The sequence below is a fragment of the Dendronephthya gigantea genome, unplaced genomic scaffold (genome assembly GCF_004324835.1).
Source record: "Dendronephthya gigantea isolate DGI-Jeju-01 unplaced genomic scaffold, DenGig_1.0 000001F, whole genome shotgun sequence".
Classification (NCBI taxonomy): domain Eukaryota; kingdom Metazoa; phylum Cnidaria; class Anthozoa; order Malacalcyonacea; family Nephtheidae; genus Dendronephthya; species Dendronephthya gigantea.
In genome coordinates this window covers 4,354,056-4,370,743 of record NW_021163011.1, presented here as the reverse complement: position 1 = coordinate 4,370,743, position 16,688 = coordinate 4,354,056, and the positions used below count along the sequence as shown (strand labels likewise).

Here is a 16,688-nt window from a genome sequence, read left to right as displayed (position 1 = left end):
AAGTACTTTTGAACGCGAGAATTTTTCTTCAGTTTTTTTATTTCAAACTTTTTTTCAATTTACAGTCTTCTCCGAAAGTCCGAGGAGTGTTTTAACTGCTTTAAAATTTGCAAATCACACCGAAATTTTTCAGTTTAATTTTTTTGCTTTGCTAGGAGTTGAAACGTCGGCCTTGAAATAAGAGACGAACGCTTTAACCACTAGACCACCACATCATTTGTCGAAAGCTATTGTTCTTTATTTGACTAAATCCTTTTCGACGAATTTTAAATTAAATAGTAATTTCGGGTGGAAAAATTGAACCTTTCCCATGCAGGATTCGAACCTACGGTTACAACCTGGCAGGCCGTAGCCTTAACCACTCGACCACCGGATCGTACGTTGATACCAACCTTTTATTATTCTTTTATTATAAATATTATTCTGTATAACTGTTTTAAACCTTCCAAATCACACCGAAATTTTTCAAGCTAATTTTTTTTGCTTTGGGTTGAAACATTTTTCCTCGGATTGAGGGACCAACGTCTTAACCACTAGACCACCACATGACATTTGTCGAAAGCTATTGTTCTTTATTTGACCTAATCCTTTTCGAGGAGTTTGAAAAAAAACAATCGAACCTTTCCCAAGCAGGGACCGAACCTAGGCATACAACATCGCAGGGTCGTAGCCTTAACCACTAGGCCACCGGGACTAGTGTCAATACCATCTTTATATTATTATACAAACTAGCCGACAACACCCCGTTAAAAGTTGCAAGGAATACGCAGAGACCAAAAATTAAAAGCAGTGGATATGACTCCAAGAGTCGAAGGCTTTGTAGTTAGTATACTATGACATCGCTCAATGAGGTGATTGTGGGACGACTTTATCAATGTTCGAAAAACGAACCAAATATGCTCAAAAACCAAAGAGTTTTGTCCTAGGAAACATTTGAAGCCATTCTCAGCATGTTGTCACATTTTTAGAAAATTTTCGAAAATCGTCAATTTCGGCTAAAAGGCTACCTCATAATATTTCGCCAAAACCAAATACAATACATGCTAAAAACCAAAGAGATGAGTCCTAATCAGTATTTAAAGCTATTTTGAGAAACATTTTCAAAAATCGTCAATTTTGGCCAAAATGGTAAAAAGTACTCCTTACCATTTTGGGCGAAGTTCGCGAATTTTTTAATGTTCCAAAAACAAACGAAAATATGTTAAAAAACCTTCTTACTAAATATTTGAATCTATTTTCAGCATAGTAAATATTTGAAGCAATCTTCAAATTTTCGAATATCGTCAATTTTGGCCAAAATGGTAAGAGTTTTTGTCTTAGTAAATATTTAATTAACAAAATGTGTAGACATGCTGAAATTGGTTTCAAATATTTATCCTCTTAATATTTTTAACCTCTTTCGTTTTTCAGCGTATTATAGGTTCGTTTTTATGACATTAAAAAATTCCTCAATTACGGACAAAATGATAAGGTAAAAATTATCAAAATACAGTTTAAACTACATCGAAATGGTTTGAAACTAAGTGTACGTACATTCTTTCAGGAAAACAAAAAACAATACAACAGAACCGATTATACTACGCGAAATATTCTGCATTTTTGTGAGTGTGCATGATTTACCACCCAGCCCTACTAGCAGATAATAAATACCCTGCAAGTTTATTTCATTTCTAGGCCGTCGATACTATTATTAGTCCATTCGACTGCAGGAAGTATATTTGGTGTATACTAACCAGCCCAATAATTTCATTGAATTAACTTTTCGAGAAACCTTGAGAAATATTTGCCATTGAAGTCATTGAACTGGAGTAACCTTTCTGCCTAGACCTGCAAGGTCCCTGCTCTTCATTGTTCTAATGAAGGAATGCAATTCTACACAGTTTTGAAGCATTTGGAGGTATTTTGAACCGAATTTTGAAATTTTAAAAAACTGAAGAAAATTACGATTTTTCCTTTGGTCCCCCGATACCGATTTTTCTGAAATTTTGAAATTTGTGAAAATATGATTTTATGTGTTCAAATGGATTGTTTTCATCAAGGAATGTAATTCTACTTAGTTTTGAACCATTTCGAGGTATTTTGAACCGAATTTTGAAATTTCGAAAAACTGACGAAAATTACGATTTTTCCTTTGGTCCCCCGTTACCGATTTGCACGAATTTTTGAAATTTGTGAAAGTATTATTTTATGTGTTCAAATGGATTGTTTTCATGAAGGAATGTAATTTTACTCAGTGTTGAAGCATTTCGAACCGAACTTTTAAACTTCGAAAAACTGACGAAAATTACGATTTTTCCTTTGGTGCCCCGTTACCGATTTTTCTGAAATCTTGAAATTTGTGAAAGTATGATTTTATGTCTTTAAATGGATTGTTTTCATGAAGGAATGTAATTCTAATCAGTTTTGAATCATTTGGAGGTATTTTGAACCGAATTTTCAAATTTCGAAAAACTGACGAAAAGTACGATTTTTCCTTTCGTCCCCCGTTACCGATTTTTCTGAAATCTTGAAATTTGTGAAAGTATGATTTTATGTGTTCAAATGGAGTGTTTTCATGCAGAAATGTCCCCTGTTACCGATTTGCATGAATTTTTGAAATTTGTGAAAGTATTATTTTGAGTTCAAATGGATTGTTTTCATGAAGGAATGTAATTCTAATCATTTTGAAGCATTTCGAGGTATTTTGAAGCGAATTTTTAAATTTCGAAAAACTGATGAAAATTACGATTTTCCTTTCGTCGCCCGTTACAGACTTTTCTGAAATTTTGAGATTTGTGAAAGTATGATTTTTTGTGTTCAAATGGACACGTTGGTCATATTCGGCAAATTTTCTCCCGGTAAAGAGGGCTCAGTTTTTCAGCGGTTTTCGCATAAAAAATTAAAAGCTTTTCGTTTTACGCCTTGCTCTCAATTTTATGTAAGTTGTCCGCTGACAATATGAGCCTGCACGAGTGGGAGAAACTTAGCTAAGTTGGACCAGCGTGGGAGTGTTTTCATGCAGGAATGTAATTCTACTCAGTTTTGAAGCATTTCGAGGTATTTTAAACCGAATTTTCAAATTTCGAAAAACTGACGAAAATTACGATTTTTCCTTTGGTCCCCCGTAACCGATTTTTCTGAAATTCGTGAAAGTATGATTTTATGTGCTTAAATGGATTGTTTTCATGAAGGAATGTAATTCTACTCAGTATATAACATTTTCTAGTGAACATCAATATATAACATTTATAACACTCAATATATAACATTTTCTAGTGAACATCGTTCCCAGGGGAAATCAATGCCATGCAACTGCGATCTGATTGGTCGCAATTGTAAAATTGTAGAGTAAATCGATGCACAAATCAGCGTGTCATATGAAATGATCGCCTCTGACTTTTATTTTATTTATTTAAATTTATTTCGTAAATACGCAAAGGCATAGTCGGAAAGAACAAGCGTTCTTCTCGAGATTTGTACAGAATCTCAAAAAATAGACACGTAACGGTCACAGTAATAGTTTACTTCCCACGACCAATCAAATCGAGTTGAAATTGATTACCCCAGGGCTTTTGGCACAGGCAGGAACGAGGATGATTAAACACTTGAAATATTTTATTTTTTTGCAGGATGCTTTAACAGTGATGCCAGGACTCGGGGAAAGTGCGACCATACCTGCAACAATTCTTGTAATCATTTCCAGGAACTAAACGTACCAGCAATCAGTACTCAAAACGAACTTAAATCTTAATATCCATTTCCAATATTTCAACTGGACTGAAAAACAGGTTGTCCATGGAAAATCTTCGCTAGGTACCAAAACCAAAACAACGTTAAACTCTCAGAACATGTCTCAGTTTACATCTCCTCCTCTCTGACACGAGAGAAACGTTTAAGAAAAAACTAAAAAAAAAGAAAAAATGCTACGAAAACTGCGATGGTTATTCACGAGCTATTTCAGCTTTCCTGTCACTATTAAAACTGTATCAAGAATGTCTGTTATATTTATATATATTGTAAGCTTATGGTGGAAATAAATTGTTGTTGTTGAATTATGTAAACTATTGACATACTAAATTACTAAATTATTGACATATTCTCAGGATAAAATAACACAAAAACGTATTTATTATACATTATAAATTAATATTGATATGGAATAAATACATTGATTTCCCTGCATTCTGATTGGTCAAGATTCACTGTCTCTTAAGGTTAGTCACTGGTCGGTGACTATATAACTTTTTGTTGTTTTCCGGCAGAATTGACCATGGTCGAATACGCCTTTTTCCGAGAGAATCGACCATGGTCGAATACGCCTTTTTCCGGGAGAATCGACCATGGTCGAATACGCCTTTTTCCGGGAGAATCGACCATGGTCGAATACGCCTTTTTCCGGGAGAATCGACCATGGTCGAATACGCCTTTTTCCGGGAGAATCGACCATGGTCGAATACGCCTTTTTCCGGGAGAATCGACCATGGTCGAATACGCCTTTTTTCGGCCGACTCGACCATGGCCGAATACGCCGCTTTCCGGGAGAATTATAATTTCATGCGATGCAACTTAATACTACTTCATGTAATGCAACTTAATTAAAACAAACCAACATGATTTAATGCTACGATTAAAAAGAGATTTTCAAGTAACCTATGACAGTTATTGTATGACTATACCTTTCTCAATGCACCAAACGCTGGGCCAAATGACGTGTGTGTCTGCAGCCGTGAGCGAATCCACTCTGGTAGTTTAGTTTGCACACTTGAACGACCGTAGCGCTGATCAAGTAAAATTATGGTTGCATAATCATTAATGTGACGAATTGCTCGACCTATAAAAACAAACAAATAATCGTATACTAGCATTATACAAAAATTTAGTAAGCATAACAATTCATTGTGCAATGGGTTAAACCCAACTGACTGCGTCAAATTTCGTCTGAAGTATATTGAACTATATTTTAAAACTGAAGTATATTTTATGCGCACGTGCTATATATATCCACTGGTGCTATCGTGCATGCCATGCATGCATGCTAGGAAATCAAAATCTAATAGTGATTTTCCGCAGCCAAAATGCGGGTTTGTCTCGAACCCTCACCCATAACCCCCCTTTCCTCCAAAAAAATAAGTAGAAATATAATTTACCAATTGATTGATTTACAGCTTTCATGCAAACATTTTCACAATGCTGTTGTCCTGCTTTATGCTTGAAAATAAAGAAAGCTATATTTCATTTGGGGAAGCAACTAAAATCACTGAATACCTCCTATTCTAAAATAGGACTAAAATACACACAGGCAGGAAATTAATATATTTACTGTGACTTGTACGAATTTTAAAAAAATGTATCGAATCTACATGTTATACCCCTAAAGTGGCATCAAGATATGAAATGTACTCTTTAAGTTCTGGTGACTGAATGTTTGGATACGGCAGACCAACTACAACAATACATCTAAAAAATAAATATTGTTCTCATTAAAGTACGTTGATTTCATGCCGGGATATTTGATAACAAATTAGAGGAAAAATAACTGTTTCCTTCGTTGCGACTTGACTTGGAATATTAAAGGTGTTCAACACATGTTTTTACAACTTGATATTTTATTCTTGACCTACATGCGTTAATTTGTTGTGCATAAACTATACGGAAATGTGTTACCTTCCCAGATCATCTGAAAAATTTATCCCCTCGCTCATTTTCCCGCCAACGACACAGAGCAGCATGGCGCCATTATGAGAAGTCTTCCCTTCACTTGATTGAGTCTTCTGCATGGTTGAAATATCAAAATTGAAGGCACAGATGATGGGTTAGGAACACAAAAGCGACATGCAGAAACAATACTATGACCAAACCGGTACAGCTGCAAAAACATGCAACTCAGGTAATTGTTCGGCAGAAATAGTTAGGAGATCAAGAACATTGCATGGAATCATTTCGTATACATGCCTGCACCAACCTTGATAAATTTACCATAATCACACAGGGTCTGTTCTACTTGGGCAGCTTTCTTCGGTTCTGAAAATATCTATCAACAAAGAGAGAAAGTACTTTATTGTGTACTTTTAGCATCGGTATAATTAATCCCTGGTTTATGCTCTTCTAACGAGGGGAAAAGCCGAGAATCGATCCACATGCAAAAGTATTGTTGTTGTTTTTTAACTTATAATTTGTTAGAGATTCTAAAGTTTCACACAATCGTATCAATTACCGCGTTGGACAACCGCGCAAAAGAACTTATTGGTTTAGCTATGGGCGGCCCAAAATTGCGCGAGAATTTTTTTGGTAATTTGTCAATATAATGTAACAATATACATTGACAAATTACCGAAAAATTTCTCGCGCGAAAAATATCGCGCAATTTTGGGTCGCCTATGGTTTACCTAGTTTACACAAATGTTAGGTAAATAGCTACACAATTATTAGTACATACCTTCTTCTTTGCATCAATCGTTTGAAATGCGCCACTTTGATGCCATTCTTTCACAACTTTTTCTTTGTAGTCATAGGATGGAAAAAAGCAAACCAACCCAGCAGGAACAACTTTGCAAATGTTGCTAAGCACACGACCAATTTCTGAAATCTTAATGCACAAAAATAAGTTTTTTTGTATATAGCGTATACAGGGATAATCATAAAAGGTAGACAAAAATTACAGAATTAAGGAGGATAATAAAATCATTATATTGAATAATTAGTAAACTTCAATTCCATGTTTGGTTAAATTTCGTGTTTTGTATAAGTTTCCACGACTATAACAGCTGCTGGATATAGTTGCAAAGGTAATGATTGGATTGGACGAAAAATTAAAACTGTATAACGGTTGAATTGTATTAGATCCGCTTTCAATAAAAAAGCTAGAAATAAGTTAATAATTATCTGTACAGTATACATGTATTTGCGGATTGCGGAGCCTTGCTCTGAAGGTAATGAACTTAAAAATAACTCTTAAAATAAACATATGCAATATAATAGGTATATCACAGGTTGGCAACAAAGGGAACAGAAAATATATATAATGATGCAGAAGGTTGTGCATGACGACCATATATTCTTACCATTGCCTTGCATTCTCTTGATTGGTAAGTGAAATCTAATTCAACTGCAGATGGCCCTTTAGCTAAAGTAACAGCCAATAAATTTTCTTCAGGAATAATATGACCTGGAATTGGGAGAAAATTGTTCAACACTCAATAAGCAATCAATAGCACCTGGGCCTGAAAATAAAGGGGGGATCTTGTAAAGAGATGTCTTCTTATACAATTAAGATAAAGAAAATAAAAATGGCCATAACTCATGTGTATACTTTTTCTATTAAGGAATGATATTCTAACCACATGAAAATTCGTGGATATCCTGAGTGGACACTGAACAAGAATACAGCAACTGTTGTTTGAACTCAGAAACCTACAACAAGGCAAAGAATTTAAATTAGCTGAAAATATAGGTCACCAATAAGTACCTAGTATAGTTAACGGAACCTAACCTTGCTTGCATACGTATATATCTATATCTGATGCGAAAACCTCTAATGTTAGTAAGATCGAACGTATCAGCAAGAGTACAACTTTTATTCCAAACCGAATATTTCGGAAGCGAATAGCAAATAGTCACATGCATGGAAATGAAAAAATGAGAACTCTAATATGAGAACGCCAAATTAAGAAAAAATATCAAACCGGTTGCATAGTTCCCCCTGCAACGATCACCGCTCTTGCCTCTTGAACAACACTTTTGAAATAAACAGCGGGGTTGAGGAGAAGAAATTTAAGGCTGCATCGGCTAAGCACAGCTGAAATATAACATACGAACATCAGCCATCAACCGGCAATATCAGAGCCCGTTATAAAGAGGGGCGAGGAAGGAAGGGCAATTGGGGCCTCAAGGTTAAAGCCTGGTTAAATCCCCTTAAACCTGGTTTTTATATGTCGTAATTCATCGGGGATGGCTATTGTCGGTGCTGATTGATGCATAAAATCTTTTGTCGAAGAAAATTATTTACTTTATTGATCACCAACCATAGATCGTCGAACATTGCCGAAGAATTGCGACATATGAAAACCAGGCTTAAGGGGATCGAAAATGATGAAGGTGCTTAGAAAAAGAGAAAACAGTGTTATAGGGAAAAGGGCGCTGAGTGCTGATAGGAAAGTAGGCGTGAAGGAAAAAATCGTTCAAAAACAGTTGAGAAATTGTCAAAAATTGCAAACTGTTGAAATGTGAAAATTAGGGAAAAAAACAGCTTGTGAATTTCAAAAAATCCGAGGCTATATAATAAGGACAATTTGAAGTTTACATTCAATACATGATCGATTGCAGTGTTAAGAAATTTGCAAGTCGCATCATTAGCCATCATTCTCGTGCGCTTATAGTTCAAGGTTTGAGAAGAGAACCGTGATTTGCATTCAAAGCGTCTACGAATATATCTTTCAACTGAAGTACTTTAACACAGTCTCACCAAAAAGTGACTTCACTTATAAGAAAGACGTAGTTACCTTGATTATTAATAAAGATTCGTCCATCCTTGTCTGCATTTGTTAAGCATTCCAAGAAATTTTCAATAACCTGCAGTGGGGATGACGTTGAAACAAATTCACCATCCTCACTTCCATCTATCAAAAAGGAAAGAGTCCATACACATAAAGCATTCGGAAGGAATGAGGCCAATTCCTTTTTCTTTGAGGAAAATATGAAATTCGACCGATTGAAAAACTATTTGGTGCAGTAGCAATTTCAAGGCAATTGGAGAGAGCACGTAACCCTCTCAATCTACGCCCCCCCCCCGCGCTCTTTAGTATGACAATTACATATTTTTTATTACTTCATTACATAACTCACCCTGGACGGCCAAAAGAGTGGTGTTATATTTATCGACAAATCCATTTAACTACAAAAATGGAATATAAAATTCTTAGAACCTTTCATGGATTAGAGAAACACAGCAATATTGTTATAAACAATCTTTGAATAAGGCAAAGCCATCAAGCATATATTTGTCCCGCACCTTCTTTGAGATCATACTACGTTCACAATAACGTTTGATCTAACAATAACAAGAGAAGCATAATGAAATACTGACCATGGAATTACCTCGGTTATATGCATATTATAGCTAAAATACGTTTATATATAAAAACCTACTTTAAATAAGTTTATATTATCCATCTTCGTAGTGAACAAAAAGTCGTTTATTTTTAACAATCTCACATCAGCTATAAAAAGTAGGAGGAGGATACGGTTTATACTACTATTGAATATTTTCAAAACCTTTATATATAAACACTATTTAGAAGTATACATTGGCCCAATCCGCGTACATAAACACGCAACCATTATAAAAATAGTTTACTTTTCAGCCGTTCGCAGTTAGCCGTTAGTGTAGACGGGCCTTATAAGGGACTTTCTATGGGGGTTTAAGACCGCTTTCTTTGGTTCCGTTTGGCTGTTAGTATGAAAAGGAAGTCGACCTCGCAAGACTTTGTACGCAATAGAAATCAGCCTTTGCTCTGACTCATGTTTCACAGCCATTTCAGTTCAGATCTTAACTACGATAAAAATTGTATTTGCTATAAAAAAATATCCTCCTCATAAAAAAAGTCCTCCCTATACATACCCTTGCAATCACCCTGATGATGTCCTTGTGATGGAGATGACACATCTATAAAAGTAAAATACACAAAGCATAATTGTGGTACTGTTTTACGTGTAAACCACCAATATTAAAATTCGATCTTTGATTTCATACCAAAACATGAAAGAAGGCAAGATAAAACTTGCAGGATCTGTTTTACATACATCAAGTTCTTTGCTTTTAATCTTGATCTAAAAGAAGTCCGAACTTACATAAAAGCATAAATTATATCGATATTTAATTAATATCGGCTCTCCATTCTCTTACTTCCTATAGTACATCATAAATCTACAGCTGTTAAAAAGAAAACCGATAACCCACCCGTATCTATCTCTATACTGAAGCAACTGGGAATGAGCACGTGATATCTGAAAGTGAATAAAAGTGTGAGGGTTAATATGCTAACCATCTAGACTAAAGGCTGCCATACTCGCCTATAGATGGACCCACCTGTATTCCTGAAATTTCCACACTGTGTATGTTGCTGATAGTTTCAATCAAGTTGTGTGCCTCATCAATAATTACTACATTTCCTTTTAACCTTATGCCACATGCTTCACGAGCTGCTTGATGAAGAAGCATGTTGTAGGGTAAGACGACCAGCTATAGAGCAATAAGACACAATATTACAAACTAGGAGTAACGTAATATCGCAAGGTGTGTCTCGCCCTATAAAAGTCATGTGCTGCTTGATGAAGAAGCATGTTGTAGAGCAGGACGATCAGCTTTAAAGAAGGAAGACACAATATTGCAAACTAGGAGTTACTATGGCAGGCAAGTGCTGCCTCGCAAAGGCTATATGGGTTGGCAAATAAAGATTTCAAAGTCAAAAATTAAGATTTCACAAATGCGGATTTCACGTGAATTTATTTTCTAAGTACGACTGTTGTTCTCCATCACGATTAAGAGGATTTAGAGTAAATATACTGCTGCGTTACATCTCGTTGAATGTTTCACATTATCTTCCATTATTGCAACAATATCAGTGGAACATGTTTGTTGAGCAATTTCTCACCTCTGCCTTAGGAATTGCATATCGAGTTCCATAATAAGGACAACCTTCTATTTCTTCACCGACTGATATTAATTCTTCGACATCTTTAACTTCCATCTTCACAGTAAAATATCGATGTTATTACAAATTATAATCGACATTATAGAACGAATCATTCTTTTAATAACTCGCTGCATCGAGGCAAAGTTGCGGTATCGTTGTATCGATGGTTGTCTCAATAGTGTCTTGCGCAATGAAAGCCATGTTATCGACTGCTTCAATTGTGCAGTAATCAATAAAAATACCCGCTGTCGTTATCGAGAGATTGGAATTAAAAGGGGAATAAATACTAGAGCAGTGTAGAATTTAAAATAATACAGAAATACTGGTCATTTACCAAAATAAGATCTTTGTAGTTTTGAAGGCGTTGATGATCGTAATAAGGACAACCATTTTTAGACTTGAGCTTCTTGTTTGATTGCGATTCCTCTTTCTTTTTTTCTATTTTAAAATTAAAATATTATACACAAATACATTCAGTATTACTGTCGAAGTTTACATATTATTCAACCTATTTAGTATACCAAATGTTTCTCGTAAAGTTTTTTTCACTTTCAATATGTTTCACAAGACAAAAATCGAAGAAAAGTATACTCAGGCATAGTAGGTGGTCCTATACTGAGGTCTTGCACTTTGATAGTCTTGTTACATTATTGAAAGGTGCATTACTAAACAAAGACCAAACTATTTCACCTTTTTTACGTTTCTGTAACTCCAAACATCTCTCATTGACACGATTGATACTCCGTAATTTTTTCACATCGTCATTTATGCACAAATTCTTGAGAAAATATTAACAAAAAGTATTTGCCATACGCTGAAAAAACACCCAGCATTCGGTAACCGTGTCTACAATGGCAACTATTGTAATTGAGCAATCTTGCTTTTTTTTGGCAATAAGAAGTTATTTTTTCAGCAGCCATTGAAATTCGTCTTTTACTGAGCAATTCAGGTTGATAAATGAACACAAAGTTAATCAATAAAGTCTGTGAATAAACTGATGTAAACAAATGGATTGCTCAATACTTTTCGAAGCGTTCCTCATGCGACTCCACAACAGTGGCAACGGTCATGAATGGATGTTGGCTACGAGGTGGTTCGGTTTTTTGCGCGTCATTTAAATGGGCAGTCAATAACTAATCAACAGTCTTATGCTCGGAAAGGCATGCTTTAATAATGATTCAACACTTACAAGTCTGGAACCTAGCGATACAACCCGAGTGTTCGAGCCAAAACTACTCTTCTTAACTTCTTTAACAAATTGATCAAGCTGTGAATGCGTTCGGCTACAGTAATAAATCTTTAAGAAAGATAGAATGGTAATTTCATGATCAAAATCATGCAGACATGGAAAAACTAGTTTGAGTACTAAGAACAATCATGCGATAAGTTTCGACTTAGTTAGAACTTTGATTTTAAGAGGATTAATTTCGCTGTATTGCATTAGATGCGACTCCCAAAAATTCCATAGCAATAACATAACGAGTGGGATCAGTACCTTTGTAACGTACGGCTCATCCAATTCTTCTTCATCAGAACTAGGTATTACAATAAAACATGTATTATATGTTGTGGTCCTTCATTCTTGGAGGTCACGTTTTCACAGCAGTTCAATCAATCTATTTCACATTTTCACACACACATGCAGTCAGTGTTGATATTTAAACTTAATTGTCAAACTAAAAGTTTGCATTGGACAAAATTGAAATGCTTCATAGCGAATTAAATCGATGTACCTGTATATGACGAATATGCTGCTGAAAAACTGTTCACATGCACGTACCTGGCATCCACTTTACCGCACTCGTTATCACTATGATACTCATCCAGGACAATGTCAGAATCTTCGTTATTTTTATCTAATTCATTCAATTCAGCAGTCAACCGTTGCTCTATTTCATCATCGTCACGATTTTCTTGAGTCTCGTGCTATATTAAGAAATGCCATGTTATACTCTACTAGAAATTCTAGTCTCAACAATTAAAGTTGGACAAACAGACCACGGCGGAGGTTTGTAACATATGTTGATGATGTTCAAAATTGGACTATAACCAACCTAGCTGAACTTAACGAAGATAAAAGTAAAGAACTCAGAATTGATTTTTCTAGGAATAATAATCATGGCAATACGCTAGCCCCATTACTGGTCAATGGAAAAGAACTCGAAATAGTGAACCATGCTAAGGTCCTTGGACTTACAGTCAGCAGTGATCTAAAGTGGAGAGCACATGTGGAGCAAATTGTGTCGAAAGCTACCAAGAGATTATATCTGATAACACAACTTAAACGAGCAAATGTCCCTATCGAAGACATAATAATGTGTGCATGTATACGGTCGATTTTGGAATACGCGTCACCTGTTTTTCACAACTCGTTGCCGGTGTACCTAAGCAACGAGATTGAGAGGGTACAAAAACGGTTTTTGAGAAGAGTATATCCGGACCACGGTTATGATGACGCTATTAACATTTCGAAGTTGGATTCATTGTTTGATCGAAGATCTGCTGCGTGTCACAAACTCTTTGAACAAGCCCAAGATAGAGATCATAAATTAAATTCGTTAGTTCCTCAGGAAAAAATTTGTAAATATTCCCTAAGACGATGTAGAAAATTCTCTCTACCTCGAATTCGAACTGATCGGTATAAGAACTCCTTCATAATCGCTAACAGTCTCGAACAATAGCCTAATTTGTTATAATTGTAAGATAATTATATATTAGATTTAGTTAAACTTATGCATACATGCATATACTTTTAGGTGTCTTTTATGTACATCGTATATAATTTAGTTTTTACTAACTGCAAATTACGATTATTAAATTCAATCAATCAATCAAAATCAATCAATCATATACTTTCACAAGTTTTAATAAGGATGTACAAACTGTAAAGCAATGCCTACTGTACTCCGAATTCAGGCCTCTTCCGTTATATTACACTGGCAATGCACACTATTTCAGAGTCGAATTCACTAGCTCCGTTGCACAGGACCTGTTTTAGCAGGTTAGCTGCTGTGGGGCAATGTCCTGCCAGTGCACCTTGTTCTGTTGCGGAATTTAGGTTAACGCATGGTTGAGTATACAGTCATTTACATAGTATGCGCAAATTATGTATAGTGTTATGGTCGTAAATTGTATATGTATTAAAGGAATTGTTATGTAATGTTAATAGTGCAGTATCATATAGTGTAGGAAATGGAGGTTTTGAGGTAGCACGTAGTAGCAACCGCGAAACCAATGTCCCCCACAATAACGTAAGCGGACGCAGGTCCCTTTTGGTGTAAATATTAGCAAAATAACCATGTTCATAAGAAAGTATATATTCTCTCAATAAACCTTGCAATGATTGCATGGATACTTTAAAATGCCCCCTTAAAAAGCTGGGGGAGGACTCCTTGATCCCTCTCCAACTTAACACTTTCCAATAATGCCCTTCTTTTATGTCCCTGTCCCTGTCGTTGCATGCAGTTGCAATTACCTTTCGCTTTTGTCGTTTCCAATGTCTTTGCTGCTTTAGTAATTTAAGTCTCTCAGAATATCTTTCTTCTTTTTCTTGTTCAGCCTGCACAAGAATATACACACAAAATAATTAAAAAAATACACATATGTATAAGATTACAAATATGCAAAACTAGAACAATTTATCAGCTGACTGATTAATAACTATCAATTAACTATCAATAAGAATAATATGGATACATTTACTGCATTTTAAAACAATTAGTACTACTGTAAACATATTGCAGTCACAGCCTCTTACCTTTGCCTGTTCAAGCAGCATTTTTCTTTCTCTATTTGTGGCAACTTCCGACACCCAAGATGGAACTAAATTTAAAAATGTGCAAAGTTTGCAGTCATTTCTAGACTTTGGAAAGCTTAACATTTAATAGTATGCATAAATGTGGGTTTTTATTGCCTGATACTTGTGCTATAAAGAGGCAACACATATATCAGCCTACAATTCAACCAATCTGGAAACTATTTGGTTGAATTTGCCTACAAGGGTGTACCAAGAATTTGGACAGAGGGACGGGTGTTTTCTAAGAGTATAACTATTCACTGATATTCACTGAAGTTTCAATTCAAACATATACAGATATACACATATAAAGATTGATATACTCAAGCATGAAAATACCTGAACTTTTAATACTTTCAGATGTTCCCTGTGTTGCTATGTCACTGTAAAGCAATGTTAAATCCTTATAATCACTATTAATGCTGTTTGATTTCATCTTTATCTACCTAAACATTTATATTTTTGACAATATTGAATGTTGATAAATATACCTTGCACAAATAATATCATCAACTGTGCCAGTGGTCACTGTTTCTCTTTTGGAATTTTGATTGAAATCTCTCAACCATGTTAAAGCACCACATATTAGACTTAATGATTTTCCCTATAATTAAATCAAATATATAGGATGCAATTATCCTGCATTTGTAACTAAAAATCATGGTTTGTACGTAGCATAAATGTTAGATATGACATGTATGCATTAATTTAAGTATGGTACTATATAAATATATTACTGAGTTATGAATTGTTTAAATTACTCCTGAAATAACTATTAGGAAAAGATAATTGATATGTGTGTGATTCTCTGGTCACACACATGACCATGCTATTTTATTTTGTTACATGCACAATATGAAGCCAGAAGAAACAGCAATGTCACATGTGTGCCCAGATAATTACCTGTGTAGTCAATAGCTATGCCTACCACATATCAAATGACTTATAGAAAGCAACCTAAACTCAATTAAGCAAAATAAAATTTTTAAACAGTTTAATTCACATATGCATGCATGTGATGGTTGCCAGTGAAAGACTGAAAGTCATTATACTGGCACCTTGCAGTCGATCCATTTTCAAAATATCTATGAAACCAAATTCATTTACTTGGGATTAGTTAGTTTTAGGTGATTTCAGGTAGATAATTATGTGGCTAAATGCAAAATAAATAGTTATATCTTAATTTATAGTTTATAAATATAGATATATAAAGTATTTTAAATATATTTACTATTATTAAATATGTAAGGCATTTCATTCTATAAATGAAAGATAGTGTTACATATACTAGTGAGGAAAAAGGTTGGAGGCGTATACTAGCCAGTATGTTTTTTGTTAATCTGTTCATATATCAAAATAATTATATTTGAATGTGTTGATTTGCAACATATTGTAGACCTTTATACTTCAACTTGCTATTTATAAACTCACGGTTCCTGTTGGACTCTCGAAGATCCCTACTCCACCGATATGTAAGATTGAATACAAGTTTTGCATGAATTTTATTTGAATGTCATAAGGTGTGAAGGGGAACTCAAAGTAACCAGGTTGTTCATATACATTGCCCTTTTTGTTTGCCTCGTTTGCTCTCGTTAATGTTGGTAAATTCAATTTCTCTTCGTATGCACTTGCCATTAGAAAATTAGGTCTAAAATTTCAAAGTTTCAACTTTCAAGTTTAATGGTTTCCGACGTTTGGCGGGAAGACATTTTAAAATTTTTTTGTCTTCCGGTTCTCACCAAATTTTCTCACCATGGTTCTCAGTTCTCGCACGAACAACACCGACAGGTCGGACAGGAACACTGGAACAGCTCACCGACACCACAGAGCTGTTAGCCTCCTCCGCAGGCATTTCTTAATTCTTATGTATTAAAAATGCATGTTTGGCTTGATGGTGCAAAGCTGACAGGGTCACAGGAACCAGGACATTTTACTAATTTTAGTCCCTGACCTCGTGATATACTTGTTATCGCACTTAAAGCCAACCGTTAAAAAGGGTCTTTTGGGGTAACAGTTAAAGATCCAGGGTTTGAAATTTTAAATTCAAAGTAGCTTTTGATATCAACACCTAGGGTTAGAGGGCTTAAGATTATGGGACTAAGATAAAAAGAGGGGATTTAGAGACTTAGGTTCAAGTTAGATTAGCGGTTTTATGGTTAGGGTTTTAGGGAGTCTTTAAAAATGTTGAGTCTGAAAGAAAAAATGTTGGTGAAAGGCTGAAG

General features: G+C 35.1%; 1 protein-coding gene across 1 annotated transcript; it reads right to left on the bottom strand.

Annotated features, from left to right (window-relative positions):
• Positions 1–3,107: 3,107 nt before the first annotated feature.
• Positions 3,108–16,152, bottom strand: LOC114529506 (ATP-dependent DNA helicase DDX11-like). Its single transcript, XM_028551324.1, has 29 exons — positions 15,898–16,152; positions 14,958–15,070; positions 14,806–14,849; positions 14,428–14,492; positions 14,146–14,229; positions 12,451–12,596; positions 12,166–12,205; positions 11,860–11,967; positions 11,361–11,448; positions 11,005–11,108; positions 10,629–10,724; positions 10,064–10,216; positions 9,935–9,981; positions 9,728–9,804; positions 9,596–9,640; positions 9,124–9,194; positions 8,987–9,025; positions 8,821–8,869; positions 8,478–8,594; positions 7,662–7,774; positions 7,317–7,389; positions 7,041–7,144; positions 6,416–6,565; positions 5,942–6,010; positions 5,644–5,750; positions 5,349–5,436; positions 5,127–5,187; positions 4,656–4,810; positions 3,108–3,882 (listed from the first exon to the last, which is right to left on the bottom strand). Exons 1-29 carry the CDS (start codon positions 16,099–16,101, stop codon positions 3,838–3,840), a joined length of 2,655 nt encoding a protein of 884 aa, XP_028407125.1. The 5' UTR covers positions 16,102–16,152; the 3' UTR covers positions 3,108–3,837.
• Positions 16,153–16,688: the final 536 nt, after the last annotated feature.

Excerpts from the sequence above, each read along its gene's own strand:
- LOC114529506 (XM_028551324.1), bottom strand. The coding sequence starts at position 16,101 with ATGGCAAGTGCATACGAAGAGAAATTGAATTTACCAACATTAACGAGA. Across the intron at positions 11,109-11,360 it reads GTTACAGAAACGTAAAAAAG|AAAAAAAGAAAGAGGAATCG; the intron begins GTGAAATAGTTT and ends ATTTTAAAATAG. Across the intron at positions 9,026-9,123 it reads ATAATATAAACTTATTTAAA|ATCAAACGTTATTGTGAACG; the intron begins GTAGGTTTTTAT and ends TGTTATTGTTAG.